Here is a 27,520-nt window from a genome sequence, read left to right on the forward strand (position 1 = left end):
AACCCTTTCAGAATTAGGTGGCACAGTGGATGGGGACCATCCTAAAACCTCACTGCTGTAGCTAGAACAGGAGACACACGGGCACAGGTGACTTTCCCATGGAGCTTCAGGGCTTCTACGTTAGGGCCTGCGATTGTGAGGATGGGCAGGGAGTTGTCCTCGGAGGGTTTCTAGACCAGGCACCCTTCGAGCGCATCTCCAGAGGGAGCCAGTTAACGGTGTGGTTTTGCTTTCTAGTCCTCGTCCTCCTGACTCCCACCTTTCCTCTCTACCTCACCACCGTCTCCTTCTAGGTGAACACGCCTACAAGTGTTCTTGGTGCTCCTTTTCCACCGTGACAATCAGCCAGTTGAAGGAACACTCCCTCAAGGTCCACGGAAAAGCCCTGACCCTTCCCCGGCCACGGATTGTCGGTCTCCTGTCCTCACACGCCCACCACTCCTCTCAAAAGGCGACCCCCACCGAGGAAGTGGAAGACTCCAACGGTAAGAATGGTTTCTCCAGATGGAATCACCCATAGAGGACGGAGTGAGCTGGGATTTTTTTTTTTTCTCTAGAGGAAATGCTTACGTGAAAATATGATGGTTCAAATGAAGGGAAAGAGAGAAAAACTCTGGGGTAGGAAGACGTGCACAGTCTAAATATGCATGGTGCCCCAGTAGTAATGTCCATGGATATCAATAGAGGATCATGCTGGCTAGGACGCGCCACGCCAGTGCTGGGTTCTTCTATGGTAGATTCTCGTGAGACAGGAATGGAATACAAGACAGACTCCGTGTTGTTTCGATGGCTGTCTCGTCTTGTAAGGAAATGTTCTGCGAGGTGTATGGAGTGTCGGTTGCGTAAGCTAGCCGAAGCTCAGAATAGATGGGAAGAGGGAGTGAATGGGGCTCTCTTATCAGAGCGGGTCACGTGACATGTTAGAGGTGTCCGTGTTTTCTTATAGCTGGCGTTTGTCGTGGAAGCATTAATTGGGAAATGGGTTTAGAATTGCCTTGCACCGTTTCAGTTTTGAAGGTCAGGCATGAGGAAGATGTTGAGAGATGTGCGTTGTGACCAAAGCGACAATCTTGACTTGGAGCCAGTTAGTCGGCATGGCTTTTGAGAGCAAAGGGACACCTTGTTGTTCTGGTCAGACCTGGGTTTTCCAGCTTTCCCAGAATGCCTGTAGGATGGGCTCTTTAGTGGAGAAATGGAGATATAGGAGAGCTTGGAGCTCCAACCTTCTCCTCTGATGCATGGTACCTTCCGTAGCACGTCTGAGCCAGTCTGAGCTGTGGTCTACGGTTCTCCCAGCTTAGGGGGCCTTTCTCCCAGGAGCTACTCTTCATCCATAGGAGGGGCTCAGTAGACAGAAAGTGGAGCATAGGCCTGGATTTCTATTGTCTCCCTCTGGCAGTCGTGTTTCCCTAGGCAGTCTTATTTCTATTCCTGTATGTGAGGTTGAATAATGATAGGTACGAGCCTCAGCTGCTTGTCCTGAGAGACTAATGAGATAAGGTGCCCACGTCAAATGCCCGCTGTGTCTGACACACAGCAAGTGTTGGTGAGTGGCCATTTTATTTCTGTGGTTTTCATCTTTTGGTCACAGTTGTGATCTTTGGGACCATTTATGGCGAGTGTGGATTTTGCTTATTCATGTGAGGGCTTAAATGAAGAGGTTCTTGACGGTGTCTCGAGACTGTGATAGCCCAGCTTGTCAACACAGACTAATTCTCAGGCTATCAAAACAGTAATTAACGACTTTTATTTGTGAAGTCTGTGAATAGGCGGGAAGAGAGAGGTGAGCCCTGAGACCGAAATTAAAATAAAATAAAAAGTCTTGAGCATCAGATAGCACTGGGAATGTAAGAACTTCTGACTCACGGGGGGTGGGGGGGGTTCTTATGGTGCCTATGAGGGATTGAGCGCATGACCTCCACAGATGTAGTTGTAACTGCAGAAGGAAGTCGGTGCTGTCTGTGTCTTTCGTAAGACTCTCCCGGCTACAGTGGCGGGAGAGTACCTGTGAAAGAATAAAGGAATAGCCCCCTTCACCCTCCGATTCTCCTCCCTGGGTGTGCGGGGGTTGTAGTGTATTGTGACCAGAGGGCAAAAATCAAATCTGTCCTAAATTGTAAGGTTTTTATTAATGTGAATTTTATTTATTTATTTATTTTTTTTGTCTGTTAATCTGAAATGGAAGCTATACTCCTGTAGCCACTTGGGTGAAACTGATCCACTTAAATACTATCCTGGTAAAGCCTTTTCCTAGGACAGTGCACTCAGTAGCAAACCTCCTTCGTCTGCCTTGCGAGTTTGGTCTCAGTCCCGGGATAAGGGGATCCCCTAGCTTCCTCACTCATTCTTCTCCGCCCAGGCTAAAAAGAGCTGGGTGCTGCCAACTCTCCGAACCTGTGCTGGCTGCAAGCTGGTCTAGGCAGAGACAAACCCTAAACAAACACAAGACGGTTCTGGCCCTCCAGCACCAGAAAATGAAATGCTTAGAAGACATCGGCTCGCACATCTGAGCTTACTACAGCCCCATGCCTGAATGAAGCATAACCTTCTTTTGTGTATGTGTGTGTGTGGGGGGGGGGGTGTCAGAGTCTCAGAAGCTGGGCTGTGGAGAGGGGTGGGTTCTCAGCAACACGGCGGTCTGACATTGAGTGACTGCAGCTCACAGCCGCGGGAAGGTAATTTCCTCTATGCGGTGCTGCTTTTTGTTTTCTGTCTTGAGAAAGGACACATTTGCTTGGAAGCTCTAGGTGGTAACCATTTGCGGAGACCGGCGCAAAACTCCTCGGCCCTGTGCTGTTTTTAATGCACATAAATAACCCATATCCAAGGACCAGCCACGATTAGTTTAATTTGATGACAAAAAAAGTTGATTAGGAGGTGGGCTGAACAGAAAGGAGGCAGCAGACAGGCTGTTCCAGGGAAGGATAATTGTGTGGACCGAGTAATTAATAGTGTGTGCATTCGATAAGTATTTTCTTCAAGCCCTGCTTTAGATCTTGCATTGTTTAGCACGGCCAGGAATGACTTAGGAGGCCCACGCTAGGAGGACTATTTGCCAGGCAACTCGTGGCGGATTCCTAGAAACAGCTCAGACTGGAGGACGGAAAAACAGCTGTGGGGCTAGACGGTAGCCTGTAAATCATGCTTTGAATGGTGTTTGAAACACACATGTGAAATCCAATTGCACATTTTAATAGGGAGAAGCTGTGGGGCTGTTGGCTCTCATTTAGGGTTTTCCCACACAGCAGATGCCAGGACCCTGTGAATGCATGAACCAAAAAAAATGTGTTGCAGGCCTAGGGGGAGTGGAGATCCATAAACCCAGGGAAATGGCCAGTATGTCCTTGGCTATCTAAATCCCTAGTGAGCAATGAGAGTAAAACGAGTTGACAAGCTCGCTGCTGTTTTGCAGTGGGCAAGCGCTTGCTGTCTTGAGAACAAGCCAGTTCTTTCTGGCAGAGGGAAATAGTCCAGAGGGGAGGTTCTGTCTCTGCTCGTCGCAGTCCTAACCCAGAGGGATGCGCTGAATGGGGGGGGGGAGGGGGAGGGAAGCTGAGAAAGGAAAACTGGGAGGTAGAGGGCAGCCCTCAACCCCAGCTGCCTGGCCACACACCTGTTCTGCGCTTCAGCAGGGCTCCTGGGCTCTGAGCTGTCAGTCTTGACATGTTTCACGACTCCTAAATACTTTGCATGATCAGTGTGGTTGGGAAGAAAAGCGACGGCTGTGCGTGTGGTATTGGTTTTGCGCGCTGGATAATGGGAAGTGGCACTCACTTGCTATTCAAAACAGTGCATTAAGGGAAGACAGTGAGGTTGTCAACAGAGGGAAGTGTTCCGCAGGGAGGTGTTTACCGTGTTCCTTCTCCTGCCATATAAGATATAGGACTGCCTTTTCTCAGGCTGTTTCCAAGTCTCCGCTTTCAGTCCAGAGAACTGCGTACAGGCACAGATATAAAGTAACAAAGAAAGTAGGCCAATGGAGTTCAGCCATGAGGTTGGTTTAGGCTGAGAAGCTATACAAGACATGAGCAATGGATATGTAACTGGTAATTCAGCCATGTCCTGCCTTTTTCCTCCTTGAATGTTTCCTGGCCAAAACCAACCAAGCAAGCTAACAAATTGTTTTTTTTTTCTGCCTATCCAGTCCTTTCTGCCGTATGTCCTTGCTTGCTTTAAGAATTAGCTACCATGAGACTATTAAAACAGACGGTAGAACGAGAGAGAGAGAGAGAGAGAGAGAGAGAGAGAGAGAGAGAGAGAGAGAACACCCTGACACCTAGTTAGCAGCCCCAAGAAAAACACAAAAAATTTAGTCATTATACCACTCCAATGGAGAAGTCTTTGATTTTGTGAATTATTGTAAAAAGTATAATGAGCCATGAGAACTTTTTTCAGTTTTGGCAATTTTGAGGTAACAGGAAAATGTAAGGAGCAATGTGATTTGTTTGTTTTTTAAGACAGACTGGTCTTGACCCCATCATATAGCTCAGGCTGCCCTCAAACTTACAGCTTTCAGAAAATGGGAGTCCTGGGCTTTTGCCACTGTTTCTGGCTGTTCTGTGACTATGTTCTGTGACCATAACATTTTCAGTTGCCTTTTGTTTTGGTTTGACTTGGTTTTCAAGATAGGGTTTCTCTGTAGCTTTGGAGCCTGTCCTGGAACTAGCTCTTGTAGACCAGGCTATCCTTGAACTCACAGAGATCCACCTGCCTCTGCCTTTCGAGTGCTGGGATTAAAGGCATGCACCACCACCTAGCTTTTAGTTGCCTTTTTAAAATTCTAGATTATAGAGTATTTGACAATCACCTTTTCTTAAAATGAGGTATATCTTCCTGAGGAACCATAGGCGCCTCGCCTCTGAAAATCCCAGTCCTCTACCTTCACTCAAAGTTGACTTCAGTTATTCTTTTCCTATCGCAGAATGCCTTCGTCAACCAACCCTGATGTTTCCTCCCCTCTCTAGCTGCTAACTTCTTCCTCCCTGCCCACATCTGTTAAATAAGCTCCACAGGGCACGTTGAAAGATTTTCTCCTTGACTGCGTCTTTCTATAGTTTATGACTTTTCCTTCCTTTGAAGCATGCTTTCTAAACTCTCAGGGCCCTGCCCTGATTTTTATCACTTCTGTCCCTTACCCGAAGGCTGTATTTGCACTTGTAGGTGTACCATGGTTCTGTCCCTGTTCTAAATGGGACAGTCAGGTAGGCATTTGGGAAATACAGTATTCTTGTAACTGGTTTCTTGGAAACTTCCTAGTTCTCAATTCAGTCCACTGTACTGAGTTCCCAGACTTATATAAACTCCCCAAAGCTAAGAGAGTTTATATCCATTTAAGAGAGATGTTCCAAAGACAACCATTTAAGGATGAAGCCTTGGGGACCATTCTCACCGAGAGTTTCTGATGCAACCATCATGCCATAGTGAGCAGATCCACCTTCACGTAGCATTTGAAGTATCGTCATTGTTCTCTACATGAGACCGACCATCAGTGTGGAAAGGAAACTGAAGGTTGAGATGGGGTAGCTGGAGAGGGATGGGTATTGCTAGAAGGTTGCCAGGTAACAGGGGTGCCTCTTGAAGTCAGTGTATACAGTTGTCCCTTCAGTGGACAGTTTATTTTTCATGTCTCTGAACATATGTTTTTGGGAAAAATGAAACCCAAGCTCAATGATCCTGTATAGACTGAAGCAGACTCTCAAAACTCGTTGATGAGTAGAACTTTTCTTTTCCCCGAAGGATTGTCCCACCAGGCTGCTGATATGAAGCGATGCAATGGCTCTAAAAGTCTCATTTGTGCAGCTCATCGTGGTCAACTTGGATAATGTGTGGAATATCCCAAGGTGTCAAATGCAAGACATGGGGAAAGTCTTACCAGCACTAGTGTGTGGGTGACGTGTGGGCAAGCGCAGAAGGAGGGTGGTGTCGAGGCTATCTCTAAACTATCAACTCATTTAGCCTTGACTGTGGTGCTACCTGACACCTAAAAACTGAGATCCGGGATAGCTGCTTTCTGCAGAGACGCTTTTCAGGTCTCTAAATAGGTCAGACATAAAATTCAACCTTTGAGAGGATCCAATTAGTTTGCTAGGGCATCAGACCTTCCACACAGGTTCCAATTGCAATCAGATTTCTCTTGGGGTGAAAGAGAGAGAGAGAGAGAGAGAGAGAGAGAGAGAGAGAGAGAGAGAGAGAGAGATATGGTTTCTCTAAAAACGACAGTAATGAAATCGAGACTTTTGCACGAATAACTGGAAGATACAAAGATTTACATCGTTTAGAGCACGTGGGATATAAGACATAATTTTAATGGCTTTGACTATCATTTTTAATAGGTTCAGCTGGTCTCAGAATGATGTGACCAGACACTACTAACCTTCCCTCTTTGACATCAGAATTCCTTCATAAAATGTAGTCTGTAGTTTATTTTATGCTTATTGCAAAGCACGGCAGTTCTATGGCAGTTCTACTATAGAGTCTTCAGAGTTGGTGGCTCCCTGAAAACAGAGTGGCATCAAAGACTCTAGATTGCACTATGTGGTCTCCAGAGGAAAAGCTCTAAGCACTGGCATGAGTGGCAGATAGAAACCCTCCAGATTGATGATTGTCTTGAACTTGATCGTGTGGTAGACTCTTCCAAAGAAACCCACATGCCTGGGATTTGGAACCTGAAATGCTTTTCAATTGTTTGACAGTGAATTTTAATGTTTTTGAGCCAGCCACATTTGTGTGTGTGTGTGTGTGTGTGTGTGTGTGTGGAAATAGATAACAGTTCAAGTGTAGACTTTCAATGTCCTGGGAACCTAGTCAACTAGCCCATCCCCCTCTCCGCAAGCCAACAGGGACATTTGGTCATCAGAAATGTAAATCGCCTATTACTGAGCACACTCATAACTAGTTCCAAGTCACACTGGAGTTGACTACGTAATTCCACATCTATCTTTGGTAGCCTTGGTGACTAGGTGGAGACTGCCTGCTGACTTCCAGAAGAAATGGCTTAGAGCAGTGGTTCTCAACCTTCCTAACACCATGATCCTTCAATACAGCTCCTCATGTTGTATGACCCCCCCACCATAAAATTCCTTTCATTGCTACCTCATAACTATAACTTTCTACTGTTATAAGTCATAATGCAATCATCTGTGTTTTCTGATGGTCTTGGGTGACACCCGTGACCCACAGGTTGAGAATCAATAACCTAAAAGAAAATAAACCCCATTTTTAACTATGTAGAAAATACATTGAGTTATTATTACTCCAGTCATTGAGAATAATATTTATTCTTTTTGGAAAGGAAAAAAATCTCATCATATTATTGCCTGTCTTGAGTTTTCTGTCACAGCAGCAAAATCTTGATGTGTTAGTTTGATTTTACTTAATCAAAAGCCCTTCAAGTTGTCCTGAGACTTACCTGACCCAGAAGTCCCCTCCTCTTGCAAATATGACTGTTTAAGAGAGAATTTTTTGCATGCCTCAGACAGGGTATGGAGTCTGCGAAGAACAGCAGGAACTAACTCTGATTCAGGGAGAAAGATGTGGGGTGTCACTGCTGGGGCGCAGGATTATGTCCCGAGAAAGATTGGCTTGTGAAAAGAATTCTTTTAAGTGCACAGTTGACAACAAGATACCAAAAATAGTTTTGGAAGCCATTACTCTTCTTCTTTTTAAAAGTTATCCAAGTTTTAATGATGTGACCGGGAAGGGACGTCGTAGTAATGCGCACATTTCTTACACTATTTAGAATCCTCTATCCCTGCAGAATAATCCCAGTGGTGGTGGTGGTAGTTCAACAAAAATAGAGTTATAAAGGAAGGTCAAGGCGGCGTGACTGGCCGAGGTTTCAGGTAGAGGATGTCTTTATTTTCTGCTGGGCTCCTTCCCTTTGCTACCGAGGCCCAGAGGGGAATCAGTTCTGGCCTCTGGGCTCTAATCCTTTTGCAAGCTCCACCCAGGGAGGTGTTAGGCAGAGTGCTGCTGGCCCAGCTTAAATTTCATAAAGCCGCACACCCGCTCCTGAGAGCCTGCTCCGCGGCTTGGGTCTCCAGCTTCCTAGGAGACACACACACAGTATTCTTAGGCGGGTCTCACAAGCCAAGCCCCTTACGTCATCTTTTATTTTTCACGCAGAGCGTAGTTCCCCGCCACAACTGCGGCTAAAGCCACTCGGACGTCAGACCTTCCCAACCCTTAATCTAGTTCTTAGTTTTTAGCATTGCTGGTGATTTTCCTCCCTTTGGGCCAGAGGGAAGGCCATCCATTGTAGTTTATATAAGGACTCGGCATGTCTCCTTGTTTGCTTCCTAAGTGATTAAAAGCAATCATTTTTATTGACTTAGCTCTGCTGATTGCCTTAAATTGATCATCGGCCTTAATACGTCTCATGAATGTGAGGTAAAAAATGATTAATTTGGTTTTATAAGAAGGGAACTGAAGTCCCAAGGGCTGAGACGATGAGGTTAAAAAAAAAAAAAATCACAAAACCTAAATGTGCTAGAGTTGGGTTTCTTACATTAAATCCAAAGTCTGTGCTTGTCCACCTTTCTGCCTCGTCAGGGCCTAACGGCTGAACTGCACAGCTAGGCAGTGAGGTGGGCTAGCATAGCACACCTCTTCTTGTACGTTTGGGGGGTTCTGGAATTATTCCTTGCTATTGAGAGCTTAAGTTACTAGACATGCAGGTAGTATTAAGTTAAGGGACCGGAAATATGAAGTGAGAAGTTGTCTTTGTAGCCTGTAATGACTTGTCGCTCTGGGAAGGAGAAGGAATTGGCCCACAGAGGACGTGGATCTTATGCTAGGACCGAACTTCAGTCTCACTGGAGGGGAGGGTGTGTGAGAGTGGGGGAACGGAAGTGCAGGGTGGTAGGAATTTAACGCAGGGGGAGAGACCGCGGATTTGTTTAGGAGCAGGCTGAACTGTAAAAATCAACGGGGGGGGGGGGGGGGGGGGGGGGACACGGGACAGGACGGGGACGACACTCACCGCTGTGGAAAACGCTCAGTATTTCCGAGCAGTAAAGTCTATCTCCGTCTCTTCAGGAATGAGAATGTATTAAAAATAGCAGCAGCCTGAAGAGATGGCTCAGTGGTTAAGACCACTCTGTCTCCTCAAGAGGACCAGAGTTCAGATCCCAATACCCCCGTATCAAGCAGTTCACGACCACCTGTAACATCAGCTCCAAGCTTTCCTGGTCCCTATGGGCACAGCATGCATGTGTTCATACATGTACGCAGATGCTCACATATACAATAAATCTTAAGAGACACTGTGATCGGTCACAGTCATCCTTTTGATGTGGCTATATAAAACCCCCCTTCCCCACCGTTTGCAATATTTTTACCTACTTACAGTTAGAGAACAGTTTCATGGCCCTGCTTAGCAGAAAAGGCTGGAGTCACCTGTAAATTAGCCCCTCTCTACCCAGCAAAAAAGCTCTACTAATAGTTCACTGTAGACAAGCGCCATATTTGTTCTGTGAATAGACTAAACAACAAAACAAAACAAAGACAACTTATTTTATTATTTTAATCATTTTAAAGTTCTAGAACCATGAATTGAAAATGAATTTTCCCTCTTGTGGTTTTGTTCTCACTTGATGTATTCCATCACTCGATGAACCATAAATATATATATATACATATATATATATACACACATATATATTTGTATATACATACATACATTTGAAATTTGAGAATCTAGTTTTAAGGATAAGCAAGCCAAAAGCATTCTTTCTCAACAAGAAATACAACAAATGTTGAGTAGTTAAAGTATTATTGTTTGTTTTTACATGTGATATATATATATATATACATACATATATATATGTATGTGTGTATGTATGTATTTAAGGCAGGATTCTCAGAATCATAAGACCTTTAAAGTTTCCTAATCAAACGTTAATTTTATTTTCAGGGGTGCTCATCCCTCCTCCCCCCATACTTTAATAGGACCCATATCCCTGCTATTTTCTGGAAACCTAATTCATTTTAAAACGTAGCAAATTGGTCTATAAGTTAAGTGCCAAAATCAAGATTACTGACTGTCTAGCCTGTTTAGAGGAACGGGCTGAAAGTGAGATGTTGCCGGGGGATGAATACGAAGCATGTTTGATGCTTGATAGCTTTTGACCCTTCTAGCCACTTCCATTTCTTGACTTACCAAATATCTGTGTAATTATCAGCTACCATATCTGTCTCTCTGAGGTCAAGGACTGCCTCCTATTTTTTTTTTTTCCAGAGGCCTAGTACTTTGGCAGGCCATTTAATAAATATTTCTTAAATTGGCTTTAATTAGAGCTGCGAAGGGAATGACAGACAAAGCCAGTGAAGCAACGGCTCCCTTCTGCAGAGGCCTGGGGATTTTCGCAAGTTCACCTGAACGATCAGAAGCTACCATCAACTGGGTAGTATTCGGAAGCGCTGGTTGGATCTGGCTGTGTGTATCCCAGGGTGTGCTGGCTTCCTGTGCCACACGTCTCTCCAGTCACACCTTCCTCTAAGTTAACTGACTTGGGCAGCTTCTGCCCCTACTGGAACCACCATCTATGTTTCGTGTGTGTGTGTGTGTGTGTGTGAGAGAGAGAGAGAGAGAGAGAGAGAGAGAGAGAGAGAGAGAGGACAATTTGGAGGAGTTCGTTTTCTCCTTCCATTATGTGGATGGATCCCAGGGATTGAACTCAGGTTTATATGGCAAGTGTTGTTGTTTTTTTTTTTACCTAATAATCCCCCCATCTCTCTCTCCCTTTCTGTAACTCCAGTGACTTAATTCCCTTCTTTTTTTTCCCTCAAGACTATTTGTGCTTCTTTGTTTACTATTTCTTTTTTATTTTTACTTTCCTGACGTTCCAGAATTATCTTTTTTCCTCCTCTGTGGACTTGGTGCGAGTCTTACTGTTTCTTTCACATACCGCTGTATCCGTCAAACACTAGAGCATATTCATGGAGTGATTTAGCCAAAACTGGGCTCCCCAGCTTGGGAGAGTTGCCTTCCCCTGTCTGAATCCCATTGCCCATCTGTAGCTGCTTTGACCATAACACTCCACATCCAGCATCAGAAACTCAAACTCTCTGTAGCTCCTGCTTTGAGCTTTGCCCCAAGCCTGGTACAGACACTAAGTTAGCCATTCAGAGGAGCCTTTTCCAGCATACTGGCTTCTCTGGCTCCCTTGTCTCCCTCCAGCTCCAAACTTGCTGTCCTAGTCAGGGTCACTAATGCTGTGATGATACAATGTATCCAAAGAAACTTGTCAAGGAAAAGGTTTACCAAATTACCGCTCATCATCAAAGGAAGTCAGGACAGGATCTCAAGCGTGGCTGGAACCTGGAGGCGGAGACCTTGGAAGAGTGCTGCTTACTGGCTTGCTCACTGTGACTTGCTCAGCCTGTTTCTTAGGGAACCCAGGACCAGCCCAGGGACTGAAACCACCCACGTGGGCTGAACCCTCCCCCATCAGTCAGTAATTAAGAAAATGCTCTCCAGCTTTGCCTACAGCCTGATGGTAAAAGTCTCATAGAGGCGTTTTTCCTCAATTGAGGCTCCCTCTTTGGTGACTTTACCTTGTGTCAAGTTGACATAAAAGTACAATCGCTGAATCCCAACCCTGAACAGCCCCTTCCGGTCCTCACATCCTTCACTGATGTCAGCTCATCTTTCTGGCTCTTAACATCAGTCTTTTCCGAGCTGTTTTCCCAGGTTATCTTTGTTAATCACAAATCTGATTTACTGTTAAAAATAAACATGAGATTCTTCAGGCTTATCTCGATATAATGTCAGTGTATCCGTGAGTATGTCACAGTAATTTCTGCAAAAAAAAAAAAAAAAAAAGATAGAAGCAGATGAAGTTGCCAATGGCTGCCGCCTATCTCTCTTGTCCCAAAGAAAAAGGAGTGAGCAGCTGTGTAGTTAATAGCTACGGCAATCACAAATTATTGTACTTGTAAGTTGTGATTTTATTATTATGATGATTTTACAGTGTTTTAAAATTTTGCCTCTGGGTAAATTTTTAATTAGGAATTTGCAGAAAGGAAGATGAAGGAACTCACATCTACCTTGTGCGCAGGCTAAACTAATGCCACCAACATGTCTGCAGGCAGAAGCCTGTTGACTCTAACTAAACCACAGGCAGACGGTTAAATTGTAAATGAAATTCCCCATAGATGCGTTAAAATTAGTGAATTCTATATGTTGTTATGGCAACAAAATAAGATAGTTTTTCCTAATTTGTCTGCAGGATTATTATTATTATATTTTGCATTTTGGTTTATAACCTTCATAATGTATCCCTGAAAAGCATGACTCTTTTTGAGTCTTGATGATTATTTTTTTTTAATTTTTGAAATAGGTTTTCAATCTATAGCCAAGATCATCCTTGAACTGTTTAAATTTTAAATACATATATATTTGTATATATTTAAGATACATTTATATAATACATATATATATATAAATACACACACATATACACACACACACACACACACACACATATTATCTCCCATGGATGCTGGTCTCAATCTCATGACAATCTGGTCTCAGCTTCCTAAGTGGTAGGATTACAGGAATGAACCACTACTCCCAGACAGAAAACAATTATTTGAAAGATCAAGCTTGATATTCAAATAAAATATTTTTTCCCTTTTAAAATAGTTGGGTTTTTTTTTTTGTTATTTTTTGAAAGGCTACATTAGTCCATGGTTCTACTTCTGCAGTCTTTGATTGCCAGGCGTATCCTCTGAGTTCCCGTACACCTAGGGAGTGTGCTGAGGTCATAAATATTACCTACTATGAATGAAGACTGAAAACTGTTGGCCGAAAAAGTAGTGATTCTATTCAACGTCAGATTGCTTATTTATTCGTTTACTTATCAGTTTTGAAAATCAGAGAAGGCAAACTAACAGAGGAAAGGAAGCTTTGGTGGCTACTTTTGCCCTCGGTCATCTCAGTCTCAGGAGGGACTGCGGGGGCCTCATTATGTCACATAGGACCAGCTGTGCCCCAGAGCCAACTTGCAGACAGTGGGGAGCAGCTTACATTGTACCCTTGAGCTTCCTGGATCTAGAAGGGAGGCGTAGGTTATCGACAGCCACAGATCTGCGACACCTGATTATTTCATCAGCCTGTCCAAGTTCCACCCCAGACGTTCATTCCTTGTCTCTGCGGTGCCAATCAGACATCCTCGAGGAAAGCGTCCAGATGTTCCACGGTTCCTCTGCCCCAACTCCGAACAGTTCCTTTCCAGTGGAATTCGGGAGGGATGTAGCAGTGCTGGCTTGGGATGTGCCCCTAACTGTGCGCCACTGGATTCGTTTTTGATTGAGCCAACGCCAACAAAGATCGTTTTTTACTCCACTAGAGCTACTGAAAATTAGGCAAATGATCCTTTCGAGATGAGTTCAACATGCTGTTCACATTGACTTAGTCTTCAGATCACTGAGTTTGAGGGGGGTTCCAGGGCTGCTGCAGGCTGGGGTCCAGGAAGTAGCTTTCACACCGCAATGAAATGTGTGCTCTTTGGTGGGTGTCCTGCTGAGCTCTGTTTCATGCATTACTATCCTTAAATCCTCTCTGAGTCTTGCTTTCCCAAAATATGTAAAACAGCAATGCCCACTTTCTGAGGTCATTTCAGGGATCAAATGGATGTGCCCTAATATCCAAAATTATTATTAGATATTATTAAGTAGAGGTAAATATCTTAGCAATTCATGCTCATTTATCACCAGTCAAAGAATAGTGATTATTAAAAAAAAGGAGGGATTCCCTAAAACCCATGTCTTACCTTGGAATCTGAAATAAAGTTCCTTTCCTTTGCTTTCATCAAATCTAAAATAATTCTGTTGTGTGGCATTTTACTCTTTTGATTTTTGGGGGGCTCACCACCCAGCTCCCAAGTAAACACATACAGAGGCTTCTTCTTAGTTGTGAATGCCGGCCTTAGCTGGGTTTTTTTTTTTTTTTTTTTTTTTTTTATCAGCTTTTCTTTATGTTATCCAGACTACCTTTTGCCTCTGGGCTTTTATCTTTCCCTATTTCTGCATACCTTTCTTTACTTCTTTCTCTGTGACTTGCTGTGTCACTGGGTGACTGGCCCCTGACATCCTCCTCTCCTTGCTCTCTCTCTTTTCTTCGCTTCTCCTGTTCATCCACTCTGCCTGCTAACCCCTCCTATCCTATCCTTGTTCCTGCCCCGCTACTGGCCATTCAGCTCTTTATTAGGAGGATCAGGTGTGTTAGACAAGCAAAGAATCACAGCTTTACAGTTAATCAAATGCAGCATGAACAAAATTAATACACCTGAAAATAATATTCTCCAACATAAATCAGTGTTTGGGAAGTGATCCACCAGTCAAAGAATCGCCGTTATTAAAAAGGAGAGAATCCCCGAAAACTCATGTCTTACCTTTGGCTCTGAAATGAAGTTTCTTTACTTTGCTTCCTTTGATTATAAAATAACTCTGTGTTTGGAAAGTGATCCTGATGCCGTGACTCAAGTTATATAAACTTGAGTGTTGGTGCTTAACGGAAACCACCTCTATCAGAAACTTTAACATTTGGTGTCCCGAATGGGCCAAGAGGATGTTACGTCCCAATCTCTGACTGACCTGTTCCTAGTATTATGGTCAATTAGCAATACATATTTTCATTAATAACTATCATTTATTACCTTTATACTAGAAGTAGGAATTGTTTCTGTACACAACGGTTCCCTGAAACAGGAACTATTGACCAGGTTCCTGCTGTTTTCAAATGAAGAGAAATACCAGAGCTCTTTCTCCAGGTCACTTTGCTTCTGTAAACAAAGCAGGGTCTTACGATGTTGCCCTAGCTGGCCTAGAACTCACTATGTAGAACATGCTGGCCTCAAACTCACAGAGATCTGCCTGCCTCTGCCTCCCGTGAGCTAGAATTAACAGCAGCTGGCACCATGCCCTGCCATGCCTCACCTTTAAACCTCATTTGTTGAAATGCCAGATTCCCCTAAAACGCTAGGAAAGCTACCGCTATGAGCCTCAAAAAAAAAGCGCTCAGTGTTTGAGATATTAAAGCCATTTTCGAATATGACCTTCTGCAAGTCTTTTCTTGTAGTTGCCCTGGCTGCCTCGCTCATCTCTTGGAAGGATCCCTACCCCCTTCCTGGCTTCCTTGCCACTCAGTCTTTTTTGCCTAAAACTGCTAGGGGTCTGTATTCTCCTTTCAGCATTCCATGGAACCGCTCTCCTGAACTGGTCTCCTGTTGCCTGACTCCAGCGCCATTCACTCTGGAAATAGGCCTGACTTTTTGCACTGAACTCTGCTGCTCCTTTCTCTCCTTCAGTGGCTTGCACACTTGTCTCTTGCCCCATCCGTGTGTGTGTGTGTGTGTGTGTGTGTGTGTGTGTGTTCTATGGTAATTAAAATTGCTGATCTTTCTTCTAGGCAAATCCTCTTCCCGGGTTTTGGTCCTGCTGTCCATTTCAGGCCCCCTGACCTCTCAGATAATGGCTTCCCTTCTGCTGACATCGCTTCTACCTCAGCCTGACTGTCTGTGCGCTCCTCTGCTCTTGCCCCTCACAAGTTCATGCCCTAACTCTCACTCTGCAGTACTGCCTGGACCAGATCAACCACTTCCCAAACAGGCCCTTTTTTTTTTTTTTTTTCTTTTTCTTTTTTTTCTTTTTTTCTTGATGAAACCTTTGGGATTCATCAAGAATTCATCTGCTGGCCATGTTGGACCCATTTTATAGCAGGCAGTCGGTTGCCTACCTTGTCCTGCCGCTTCCTGTTTCATCTCTTGCCCAAGCTATTGCCATTCCACCTCTATTCCGTGTAGTCTCTGACTGCTCTCATTCTCTGTTCAGAAACATTTAACAGCTCCCCACGGCCTGTTTAAAAGCGGTTGGACTCAGGGCTCTCCAAACCCACTCTAACTCCAGTCTTCTTTCTGCTGCTGGCTGTTCATTGTCCTGCTTTTGCCAAATTGCAATGAGCCTGGTTTTTGCTACCTGTTTGCAGTTGTCTCTGCTTCCCCCTTTATCCATCTCTCCATCTCTCCATCTCCAGACCCCACTAATCCTTCAAAGCTCCCTGCAGATCCCTGCCCTTCTGTGATGGCTCCAGATACGAGTCCAGTCTCTTCCCTCCAAGCTCAGGATCCTGTGATTTTGTTTTTTCTTAGCCCTTCCTTGTGGCCTGTTCTGTTATCTCCATTATATTGCCTGAAGGGAACTCATTAGGGGCAAAGGTTTTATCATCTTCCTGTTCTAAACACCTGGCATAGGGCTGGCGTCTTCCTGGAGGAGAGGTCCTGTAATTGCAAAATGAAAGCTGTTGGTCTCCCACATTCCAGAAGTTTAAAGCATTGAATCAAGATCTAAAACTTGGTGTGTGTGCGTGCGTGCGTGCGTGCGTGCGTGCGTGCGTGCGTGCGTGTGTGTGTGTGTGTGTGTGTGTGTGTGTGCGCGTGCATGCGCGCGCGCGTGTGCATGCAGGCATCTCCAGAGCTCCGCACTTCTCCAGCTGTGCAGGTAACTAATCAGGGGTATTTGTTTCGTTCTCACTGCAGCACGGTGTCATGATTCCCCTGCTAATCCAAGAGTGCTTGGAATATGAAATTCAGTTAACTTTGTCCCGATCAATTGCTAATGTAGGAACTGGAGAGCTATCTCTTCCATTAAGAGTGCATACAGGTCTTGCAGAGGACCTGAGTTCTGTTCCTAGCACCTACTGCATACAGCTCACCACAGCCTTTAACTCCAGCTTCAGGGGATTCTAACATCCTCTTCCGGTCTCCTTGGGCACTGGCACTCACATGGACAGGTCGCTCTTGCACATGGATACACACTCATACACATAATTAAGGATAATTCATCTTTTTAAAATTACTAATATTGAGTAATTTTATATTTGTTGTGAATCGGCAAGCCATTTCTAAAGAGCTAATAAATCCAGAAGAATATGGTATTAGTCGACAATATTTTGACTACTCAGTGAGACTAAAATGAAACCAGGACATGGGTATTAAGTGTCCCTGAGTTGACACGTGGATGTTAAAACTACAGAGCAAAACGCAGCTTTGGGTCCTTTGGGGTGATACTGGGATTCAGTGATCTAGAAACGTTCCAAAGACCCCAGGCTATTGGCTGCCCGCTTGGATGCCGAGTGCATACTGTCTGTAGTGTGCCTATATACCGCAGAGTTGCCTGTGCTTCTTGTTTGCACATGAAGGGTATGTAGAGAGCAGAAAAGGCAGACCCCTGAGTTGCCCTCTTTCCTGTCCCTGGCTAAGCCTATAATCGAGTCCAGATGTGCGCAGCAGAAACAGTAGGGACTGAGTTTCAAACGAACAGTTCCAATACACCAGTAAAACCCAGACAAGAAACAGTAGTGTTTTCTACTTAACGGAGCATGGAGTCGGGTTGCTGGTGGGACTGTGTCATCGGTAGGGAAGGGGAGTCCATTTAAAGCAAGCTGCTTTATTTATTGGTTTGGGCCAGGGCAATGGTGAAACCTCTAGACATGGAAATAGTTCAAATACAGGGCTTCTAACTCACCCGCCCTGTTCAAGCCCTTTAATGACTGTACGCTTTGTTTTCAAAGTAAGTTCTAAGTCAGCAGAGAAAGTTCTTATGTGGGCCCCACTCTCCCTCGGGTCACCCTGCATCATGTCTTCACTCTTGTGCACTGAGCTACAGACTGTCGGTGCCTTGTCGAGTTGATTCAGGCCTCGCACTCTGGACCGTCACTAAGTTGTTCTTCCTGTATGACCTTCTGTACTTGCTCACCCTTCTACCTGTTTTATGGACCTACAGTCGAAAGAATAGATGGACCTACAGTTCTGGGAAGCAGGGCAGGCTAAGCCAGGTTCTCAGGAAACCCAAGATGTCCTAGTCAGTCACAGGAAAACCCAAAGTCCAAAATCATGCGACCTAGAAGTCAGTGACACTGTCCCTCAGGCAGTCAGCAAGAGATGCTCTCAAAGGAAAGCAGACAAAAGTGGCCGGGAAGCCACCCATAGGTGGACAGGCCACACCAGTAACCTGAACACCAAGAACCTTTCTCAAACTGCAAACAGGTTTGAAAAAAGCAAAAGGAAATGAACACCAGAATATTTACTAGAAAATTCACTGCGATTTGGGAATTAAATTTGTTCTGACTAGCTCATTTGAACAAGCTGATATGTGTCCATCCTGTGTGCACTGTTACCTAAGAAAATGGGGGTGACCATTTGGATTGATTATTTAGGTTGAGCCCTGCCTTTCTTTGATGTCGCTTCCAACATATGGATCAAACACAGAGTAGCCATGAATTTAGGTTTGCCCGGAGATAATCAGCCAAAGAGGACCTGTGAGCCTCTCCCTTCATGGCCATGTGAGCGGTTGCCACTCCATTCAACCCTGTAGCCCAGTTATGGTGATCCGATCTCTCACTTGTGAAAAATGACGCTGGAATACTCTTATTCAATGCAAAGTCTGTATAATGTGGGCTTTAATTGATGTGGCACTGAGAAGTCTTGGAAGCATTGCCTATGTAATAGGCCCTGCCCATCCTTCACACACGGTTGTCACATCAAGTTGGTCATTGTCATCTAATTTTGACAAATGGCAAACCAACAGTCTGCTTGGTTGAGAGTTTCTCCAGGGCTATGAGAGTCTTAGAAGCACGTTCTAAAGAGTATTGTCTGGTTCTTATTCTCTCCTTCATCTCCCCTTCAGGTTTCTCATCTATAGAATGGGAAGCAACAGTTCTGTAAGGTCACAGTGAAGATCAGTAAGAGACCATTAGCCCATACCAAACAGAGCCATAAACATAAAGCCAGCACTAGGTGAATCTCTCTCTGCCTCACTCTCTGAGCCCTCCAGCCCCAGGAAAACTTACTCTACACACTGCAGGCAGCTTCACTGAGCAGTGTTCCTCCAGGCGAATCTGAAGTGGGTGGAGAAACTACCCTAGGGGAAGAGCCTACTGTTTTAACAGTGATTAAAAGTACAGCTTAACCCAGAGTGAGGGTTTTCTTCCGCTCATGAGAGTTTGTGGAAATCAAGGAATGAAGGCTAAGAAACCCACTGGGTTTGTTGGTTCAGAGACTCCAGCTCGGGCCCGGTTTTAGAATAGCTTTGTGCTTTGAAGGGTGGCTGCTCATCCCTGTTCTTGATCAGGCATCTCCCTTCCCTCCTGATTTCCATACCGTCCCTCAGAGCCCTACATGTCTCTAAATATATGTGCTCAGGCCAGATGTGCTTTCTTCCCGATTTATCTTTTAAGCAATCACCACAATGGCTTCCTGTCTGGCTCACACAGCTCGGCTCGTAGCCAGCCCTGCATACACTGCAGCCAGCTCCTTCAAGTCGGTGGGCATCTCCCCTCAAGGCAGGTCTTGAGGAAGCACCAAGATTTCACCCATATGGCCTGTGAGCTCTAAGTACCTTCTGAGGTTACTTGGGAGCTCTCTGTGCAGGAGGACAAGTCGTTTCTAGAAAGGAGCCTTTGAGCTCGGTGCTTTTTGTAGGATAGCGCAGTGTGATAAAGCCATCTATAGGATGGAAATGAGCAGCGGGAAACATTCCTTTCTCATCACACAATTCAAAAGAGTTGCAGGTGAGTTATGCATTTTGGTATTGTGAGAACCTCTCAATTAACAATGGTGGATGCCACCCAGAGTTTCCTTAGAGAAAGGAGAAAAAAATCTTAGGAAGAGGCCCCTTTCCCTTGCATTCATTTGCTTCCCTGCACATTTCCAGCCCACTAAAAGAACAGAGTCTTTGAGTTATGAATGCCATCTAGTGAAGAATGTATCTTAATGCCTGTGGCCAGAGGGGGGGAAAAAGATACTTTTTAGAAACTGGGCCACACAGGAGCCTCAGGTTAGGGTGCTGTTTCCCCGTTGACTGTCTGCCTAACATGAAGCCATCTCGGCTTTTCTGAGCCACCATAAGCCCTTATGTAAGATGAGCAACGTGTGCATTACCTGTCTGGAGTGAGAGCATGTTCCTGGTGGAGGGAAACGCCTGAAGGTAACCCAGGAATACCCTGTCATTGGTGGCAAAGTGCTCTCTTGTTATATAAGTGGTCTTGGTGTGGACTGTGTTACAATGGTATGACTCGTACACAGCTGAGCATCTCACAAACATCTGTGTCTACCAAAGGCTGAGCCAAAGGGAGACGAGAATGCCGCGCATGGCTTCCAGATGTTCCTGCACCCGCTGTCTCACAGCTGATTCAGAAGTACAGCCAGAAATGAGGGCCTCTTGGCTTCTTAGAATGGCTGTGGACTCTGAAATGCCTTTCCATTCAAATTCCAGTGTATAGAAACCATTGTCCTTGTAATTAAGATCTAAGCTTGTCTCCCGGAAAGTAGGTCAGTGTTTCAGTGGGAAGGCTCTATTAAACTGGCACCCAAAATGAGCGTGGCATTTGGCCAACTGGATTTTGCTTTTAAGTCTCAGTTTTGCAGGCCCGTGTTTTCAGTTTGAACTCTGGGTATTTACAACAGGTTTATTGGACTCTTGTTTTAATATAGGCCCTGAGCAAAGTTCCAAAGGAAGTCAGCTTACAAAAACTTAGGAAGTAGTAGATAACTTGATGCCCATATGTGTAGTAGGCTTGCAAAGTGGATTAGAGCCCAGCACTTGAGAGGCAGAGACAGTCAGATCTCCGAGATCAAGGCTCTCTGGTTTGCATAGTGAGTTCCAGGAAATCCAGGGCTACACAGAGAAACCTTGTCTCCAAAAACCAAAACCAAAAGACAAACAAAAAACAAAAAGAAGGAAGAAAGTGTGGGCTAAATAAGTTAATCTCAATATTGGGCATCATGAATACTCGCAGAGGAGACCCAGAGGAGAATTGAGTGAGCGTGTGCCCAGGAGAATCTTCCCAGTGATGGCAAATTTGAATTGAGTTCCGTTTGATTGAGTTCCGTATCTCATCTTGAAATTCCTGAGAAGTTTTTATGGCTCATGTTACATTCAATACATACAATATGGGAACCATGTGGATCTGGGGTGAGGATGTTTTCTTTTTCTTATAAGGGGCGGATGTCATGATTATACTCATGTCTTATAATAGAAAGGACTCCAAGGGGGAAAAAAACAATGGAATTATATAGGTCTGTGAGGAATGTTTGAAATGAACACCATGAGGGCCTGAACCTGAGCAGCAACAGTGGATTCATGAGTAGATCGCAAAGAGCCTCCCGGGTGGTTGGTTTACGCGTAGACAAAAAGAGGAACATGCATTTATCTCCTGACTTGGTGGTTGCTGCTGCCATTGGGTGGAAAGATACAGAAAGACAAGGGGACATTTTAGTAAGAATAGGTGAAAGGGGACACGAGATGTCTTCTTGGACTGAGCTCAGATGGGTCCGGATTCCAGAAAGAGGGGCAAGCTGAAGCTCCTGCAGAGCTAAGCCTCTGACAGACCCTTCCAGAGAGCTGAAGTGTGACGGCAAATGAGTCTGAAAAGGAGAGAATGCCGGTGTTTTGGCCGCTTCTGTGGTTGTGAAGATGAGGGTCTTCTGTATCGTTTGTGACATCCCCCTCTCATCCCACCCCTGATCATATTTCATAATTTTGTTTTCACTCGTCAGGGCGACAGGAAGTTTTCAAAGTCTGTTTCCTTCAAGTTTGGCCTCAGACTTTATTTTCAGGATTAGGTGTTTGTTTTTCCGTTTGTTTCCATGACAACCAAGCCTAGAATCCCTATATATAGTCATCCAGCATCCATTGTTCCCCTGGCCATTGTATCATAATCTTACACACCCAGACCAGAGAACTCCACCCATGAAAGAAGACAGGAAGGTGCCAGGGTCCCTGGCCTGGAGATTCTCAAGACATAATCAAAAGGAGGAAATAAAATAATGTAACTGTCCCTAGAGATTTAAGGTTCCCCCAGAGACGCTCTCCAGAATTGAGATGGCATGTGTCTGATAGCTTCGTTTCGTACAGTTTTCTTTTGCAATGGCCCACTGAAACAGAACATCTCCGGGGAAGTAACTAGAAAGTTATATTGACCACCTGTAGTTTTTATTATAATTCCGCATGCCAGTTTTCTTGAACAGCAAGTATCTTGAGAAAGAGTAGGATTGAGGTACAACGGAACTTATATAGAGTGCAAATCTTTTTATATACTTAGATTTATTGAAGTTCGTGAGTCTTCTTGACAACTCTATGCTACATCCTCAGTATCTTAGCTGGTGCTCCATTGCTATGAAGAGACACCATGAACATGATACGTCACCAACGTGATGGAAAAAGCACGATGATACATAGGCACCCGAACATGATATGCCATTAGCATGATGGGAAGTATAGCAGCACATAGACAGACGAACATGAGATGCCGGGGCAGCACATAGGCAGTTGAACATGATATACCATCAGCATGATGGGAAACATGGCGGCACATAGACAGATATGGTGCTAGAGAAGGATCGGACGGTTCTATATCAAGATCCATAGGCAGCAAGACAGAGAGAGACACTGGGCCTGGCTTGAACATTTGAAACGCCAAAGCCCAGCTCTAGTGACACACTCTAACAAGGCCATGCCTCCTAATCCCTGTCAAGAAGCACACTCCTTAATGACAGCATTCAAATATATGAGCCTGTGGGGGCCGTTCCTATTCAAACCACCACACTCAGGAACATATATGTGCATGTATACTTACATATTTATATATATTTTTCTTCACAAATTCAGCCTAGCAAACATTTTCCAAATTTTAAATATTTAATATCATATTAACGACCTTGCATGTTGCTGTGTGGTAGATCTTTATGTCATGCATATGTGCTAGTTAGTTTTTGGTCAACTTCATACCAGCTTGGATTATCTGAGAGATGGAAATCTCAGTTGAGAAAATGCCTCCATAAGATGGATTTTAGTTTATTTTATTTTGTCTGCAGCTTTGGTCTGGCTGAGTATGTTGGCAATGCTCAAGACAACTTAACGTAGCATGAGGTATAATGAGGTGGTGCAGAGAATTGCAGATGTGTGCGTATTGACAGATGTGTGTGTATTGACAGATGTGTGCGTATTGACAGATGTGTACGTATTGACAGAGTATAGACTTGAAGAACAAAAAGTTCATTTGGTTTGATGGGAAATTTTTCACAGAAGAGGCAGCTCCTCAAGAGTTAAAGGATGGGTAGGAATTGCAGAAGAACAGTGAATAATCTGACTTGACCAAGGACCAGCGTCAATAACGTCCTTGGTGTGTTCAAGGAATTAGAAACTAACTGGAACCATGGGATGGGCCAGACCGAAGAGCCGTGTGCACATCAGATATATCCTTGTACCACAATCATTCAGTAAATAGGAGCAGATATGATGCTGAGTTGTAATTGTGGAATGTGAAGACCCAAGAGATCAATGGGTGTAAAGGCATGGGATGGAGAACAGGAGCAGAGATGATGGGGGCTGGGTGTCATGAGATCTTTGCCTAGCGCATGTCATACCTCTATAATAAGCCATGCATTAGCATTCAAAATGCAAGAGGAAGAATTTGAGGTAGCTGGTTTGCCCCATATTGAGTGGTTTTGAGGCATCCCCTGGGCCCCTTCCTCAGCTGCAGATGAAGGACCGGCGTTATCATCCCCAAAGAGCATTGCGTTTCCCAGTGCAACAGAATTCTCTGCTCTCTCCGGATTCCTAGGATATTGTTGACATACACATACATCTCAGACTGCTTTCTTCTTTTGTCAAAGTTTCTAAATGGTTCTATCATCCAAACTGTATGCCATGTCAGAAGCTCAGTGTGCCTCTAGCTGTTCTCCTTCTATCACTTCCTGGCTAGAGGTAGTGGACCCCATTCCTGTTCATCTCCACTTAACCCGTTAATCCCCATCCTCTTTTGGTGATCTCTACATGTGTTTAAATTAACCAACCTTTAGCTGATGCATCATCTGCTTTTCTGAAGAAAATGATGATCCATGTATAATTATTAAACCTTCCTTTTGATTGTTTAGAATGAGATCATGTTGCTACATGATCCCGGCTGGCCTAGAACTCAGCATGTAGACAGCATGCAGTCTTGAACCTGTAGCGACCCTCGTGGTTCTGCCTCCTGAGTGGTGATGGGATTACAAGGGTACATCAGCATGCCTCAGTTTTGATGTTTTTGTACTATGGTTGAACTTTGAGATTTTAAAGTTTTGCTTCCACAGCCCATACCACCTTCTTTCTGTTTGTGTTTTTCTATTTATATCCTCTCTCCTTGTTCTCATCTTCATTTTAAAAGGGACTCGATTTTAATATTTCATTTTACTTGTATATGTCTGTGTCTTCATCCATCTATATGTATATAGTGTTTGAGTGCCCACTGAGGTCAGAACAGGGAGGCAGATCTCTTGGAGCTTGAGTTATAGGAGGTTGTAGAAACCTACTACCTACCTACCGATGTGGGTCCTGGTTCTTCAAGAACAGCAAGAGCTCTTGACTGCTGAACCATTTCTCAAGTCCCTTGTTTTTATTTTTAATTATACCCTGTGTGTGTACACGTGTGTGTGTAACCGAGGAAGACAGAAGAGAGGGTCCGATCTCCTGGAGCTAGGTGTATAGGAGTTTGTGAGGTACCAGATGTGGGTACTGAGAATCAGCTTGGGTCCTCTGCTATAGCAGATCATGCTCTTTGCCACCGGGCCGTCGCTCAAGCCCGTCATCTTTAATTTTCCACTGTAAGAATGTAGTTGTTTAAATATCTCTTTACTCATCTCCAAATGAATGATGTAAAGTACAAGTACAGCTGGGGTCATGAAACATTCAGTATCTGCAGGTCTTATGTTGATCTCATTAATTAGTACAGTAATTAATACCAGACATATTTATTAATGGATACTCAGGATTCTCTTTGACAGCCCTGCTCCGTCTCCTGCACTCTCACAATCGGTCACTAAATGATGCTGACTGTCCCTCTTCCTCTCCCCCTCTTTGCAGATGTCTCTGTAAAATGTCCAGTTGTTTGCATTGTATCGTAACCAGTCACTTATATGTCTCTCTGAGACAATGAGCTGCTTGAAGACAGGGATCAAGTCTTACGGTCCCGGAACAGGTGTCCTGTTTACTCAGCAGCCAGTAAACATTTGCCGATGAATAATCCTTTGCCCTCTGTCCACCTCAGAAATGGACTTACCTTAAATTCTTTTGTCTCTCTTTTTCCTGGTATTTGATTCCCACTAACCATCGAGGCTGTCTCCCGAGTCTGCATAGAAACTTAGCTCCCATACAGTTGAATGTGGTGGCTGGCTACCCTTGTCTGTCTCTCGCAGTTTCTCTTCGGAGCTGCAGAACGTTAAGCCTTGACCTCCAGAATGGCACTGATCTGTGTCACTCAGCACGCAAGAGCATCCTCCCGTGAGCTGCTGATTCCTGCCTTCCTGCCTTCGGTTTCCCAGCAGAGCGGCTCTCTGAGACTGTGCACTTGTTTTTTGTGCCTCTTTGATTGCTTCAGAGGGTGGGATGAGCTTTGGAGATGTGAAGAAGGTCTGTTTCCCTAACAGCCAACTACCAGCGCGTTCCCCTGAGCTATTTCTTGAGGGAGCTGCAGCCACTTAGAAATGGTAACAGATCTGAAGATACCCTTTGTGACTTCTTTGGCCTCGAGTTCCCAGAGCCAGCAACGTCTCCTGGCCCCAAGACAGCGCTAACGAATGTGTGTTCAGCACTGTGGATCCATCAAAAGGCTCCTTCTTCCAGGCACACGTTCACCTTTCTGCCTTTGCCCTTGTGAAGGCAACTTTCTTGTGGTTGTTTCTGTACTGGCTAATGTTTGGAGGATGAAGAAAAGCTAAAAGTGAGAGGACTGACACCTAGCTCTGGCTCACACTCCAGGGGAATCTAGAATTAGCAAGAAATATCCAAGTAGCCCTCTAAGGAACACAGTAAACCAGAGAGAGCTGGGAAGGAGCCTCTGGAACGCAGTCTTTTTCTGCTTTGAAATTTCTGGCTGTCTTAGAGTCCTGCCTCCTCCCAAGTGCCTCCTCCCTTCATTTGTCTGTGTGTGCCATTCCAGCCCTGTCTCAACATGAGAAATTTTATAGTTGTGTGAGAACAGTTGGTCCAACATCTCATTATTGTTTTAAGACAGACTCTCACTACTTAGCCTTGGCTAACCTGGAACTTATTATGTCAACCAGGCTAGCCTTGAACTCTAGGTCTGCCCGTCGCTGCCTCCCCATGCAAGCCTCCTCTGGGACTCAGGCCTGCAATTCACGAACAAACTGGTATCTTCTATTGCATAGCAAGCTGGCCTTTTCAAGATCAGAGGAGTCATACAAACGAATGCATTTGACATCAGTGCTTAGAGTGTTACTTTATTTACAAACAAAGGCACCTGGGAGAAAGCCAAGCTCTGAAAGGTCCCACAAAGTAGGTTGCCGCAGCCCTGGGAACTGTTACAGATGTGTCATAGCTGCTGGGATTCGCTCGTGTGTGAGAGAGTTTGTTTACCTGTCCTAATTTGAACCAGGAGAAAAGGCGTTGAGAGCATGGATGGCGGCCATTGTTTCTTTGGAATTGTTGAGTCTCGTTTGTTGAAATGTTCTGCCGAGATTGCTTCCATTTTTCAGATGCTATACAAATTTACATTTTAGGATTTGAGTGGTTTTGCTGTTGCTGTTTTGCTTTTGTTTTATGAGAGGTGGGATAATGTGCAATCGAGTCTAGAAACAACAATGGAGTGTGTTCACTCGAAGGAGGCTCGCGTCTAGAGGGGTCGGCCTAAGGGCGAGGTGGGTGAGTCTGGTTGAATGAGTGGCAGGTGAGGAAAGGGGTTAGCCTGGCTTAATGCCTGCCTAGGAGCCATTTATTTCTTTATAGCTTTATGGGAAAGGGATTTCAGCTGTCAGGTACCTGGTGTCTGAGATGTGCTCGGCATGAAAACGAACCTGTGATGTGTTCCATTGGCTAGATCCCTAGATGTGTGCCATTTCTTGAGGACGCTTCAACCATTTAGTAAGAAACAAGCCTTTCCTTAGAACATCCTTTCCTTAGGATTGTTCTCCGGGTGGATTTGTGGTTGGGGCACAGATCTCCTTCAGCAAGACGTGGCTTTGGCCTGTTGCTTTCAGAAAAGCCATGCTGCGGAGCTGAGTGTCTAGAGAACGGCCTCTCTGTCAAGAGGGTTGGGAGTTCTGGGGACACTGGCTGGCTGTGCTCAGCCCTCCCTGGGAAAGCGTTCACAGTAGAGTGGAGTGTTGGGAACATCTCTGAGTGTGTGGTGTAACAGGGTCTTGGGGCTTAAACAGAGACACCATCTGAGAAATGGTAAACAAGCCTACTATTGAAGGAAAGAAGGAGAAGTTGACAGTCCATTCTTGTGGTTTTGAGTGGGTTCATCAGCTGAAGGTAGAGGAATAAAGGAGTGGAGATAAGGAACTGAGACAATGCCCCAGGGCTGTGCCTTTCCTGTCTTCTTTTGTCTCCCGCATACACACCTGTAGGTGAACCCAGGGAGGCTCTGTGGACTGCGTTACTTTCTTTTCCTTTTGTTTTATTTTTTGGCTCCTGGCAGGCTTGTTTATAAAAGCGGTTCTCTATCTTAAGGATCGTGCCC

At 44.7% G+C, this 27,520-nt stretch overlaps 1 protein-coding gene across 2 annotated transcripts in view; it reads left to right on the forward strand.

Annotated features, from left to right (window-relative positions):
• The window catches only part of Znf462 (zinc finger protein 462), a 77,596-nt gene that overhangs the window by 16,070 nt on the left and 34,006 nt on the right, over positions 1–27,520 (forward strand). For both annotated transcript variants that reach the window (XM_038348075.1, XM_038348076.1), the window contains exon 6: positions 294–485. In XM_038348075.1, the coding sequence (XP_038204003.1) occupies positions 294–485 (192 nt within the window). The remainder of the gene's footprint in view (positions 1–293; positions 486–27,520) is intronic.

The sequence above is a fragment of the Arvicola amphibius genome, chromosome 11 (assembly GCF_903992535.2).
Source record: "Arvicola amphibius chromosome 11, mArvAmp1.2, whole genome shotgun sequence".
Lineage (NCBI taxonomy): Eukaryota > Metazoa > Chordata > Mammalia > Rodentia > Cricetidae > Arvicola > Arvicola amphibius.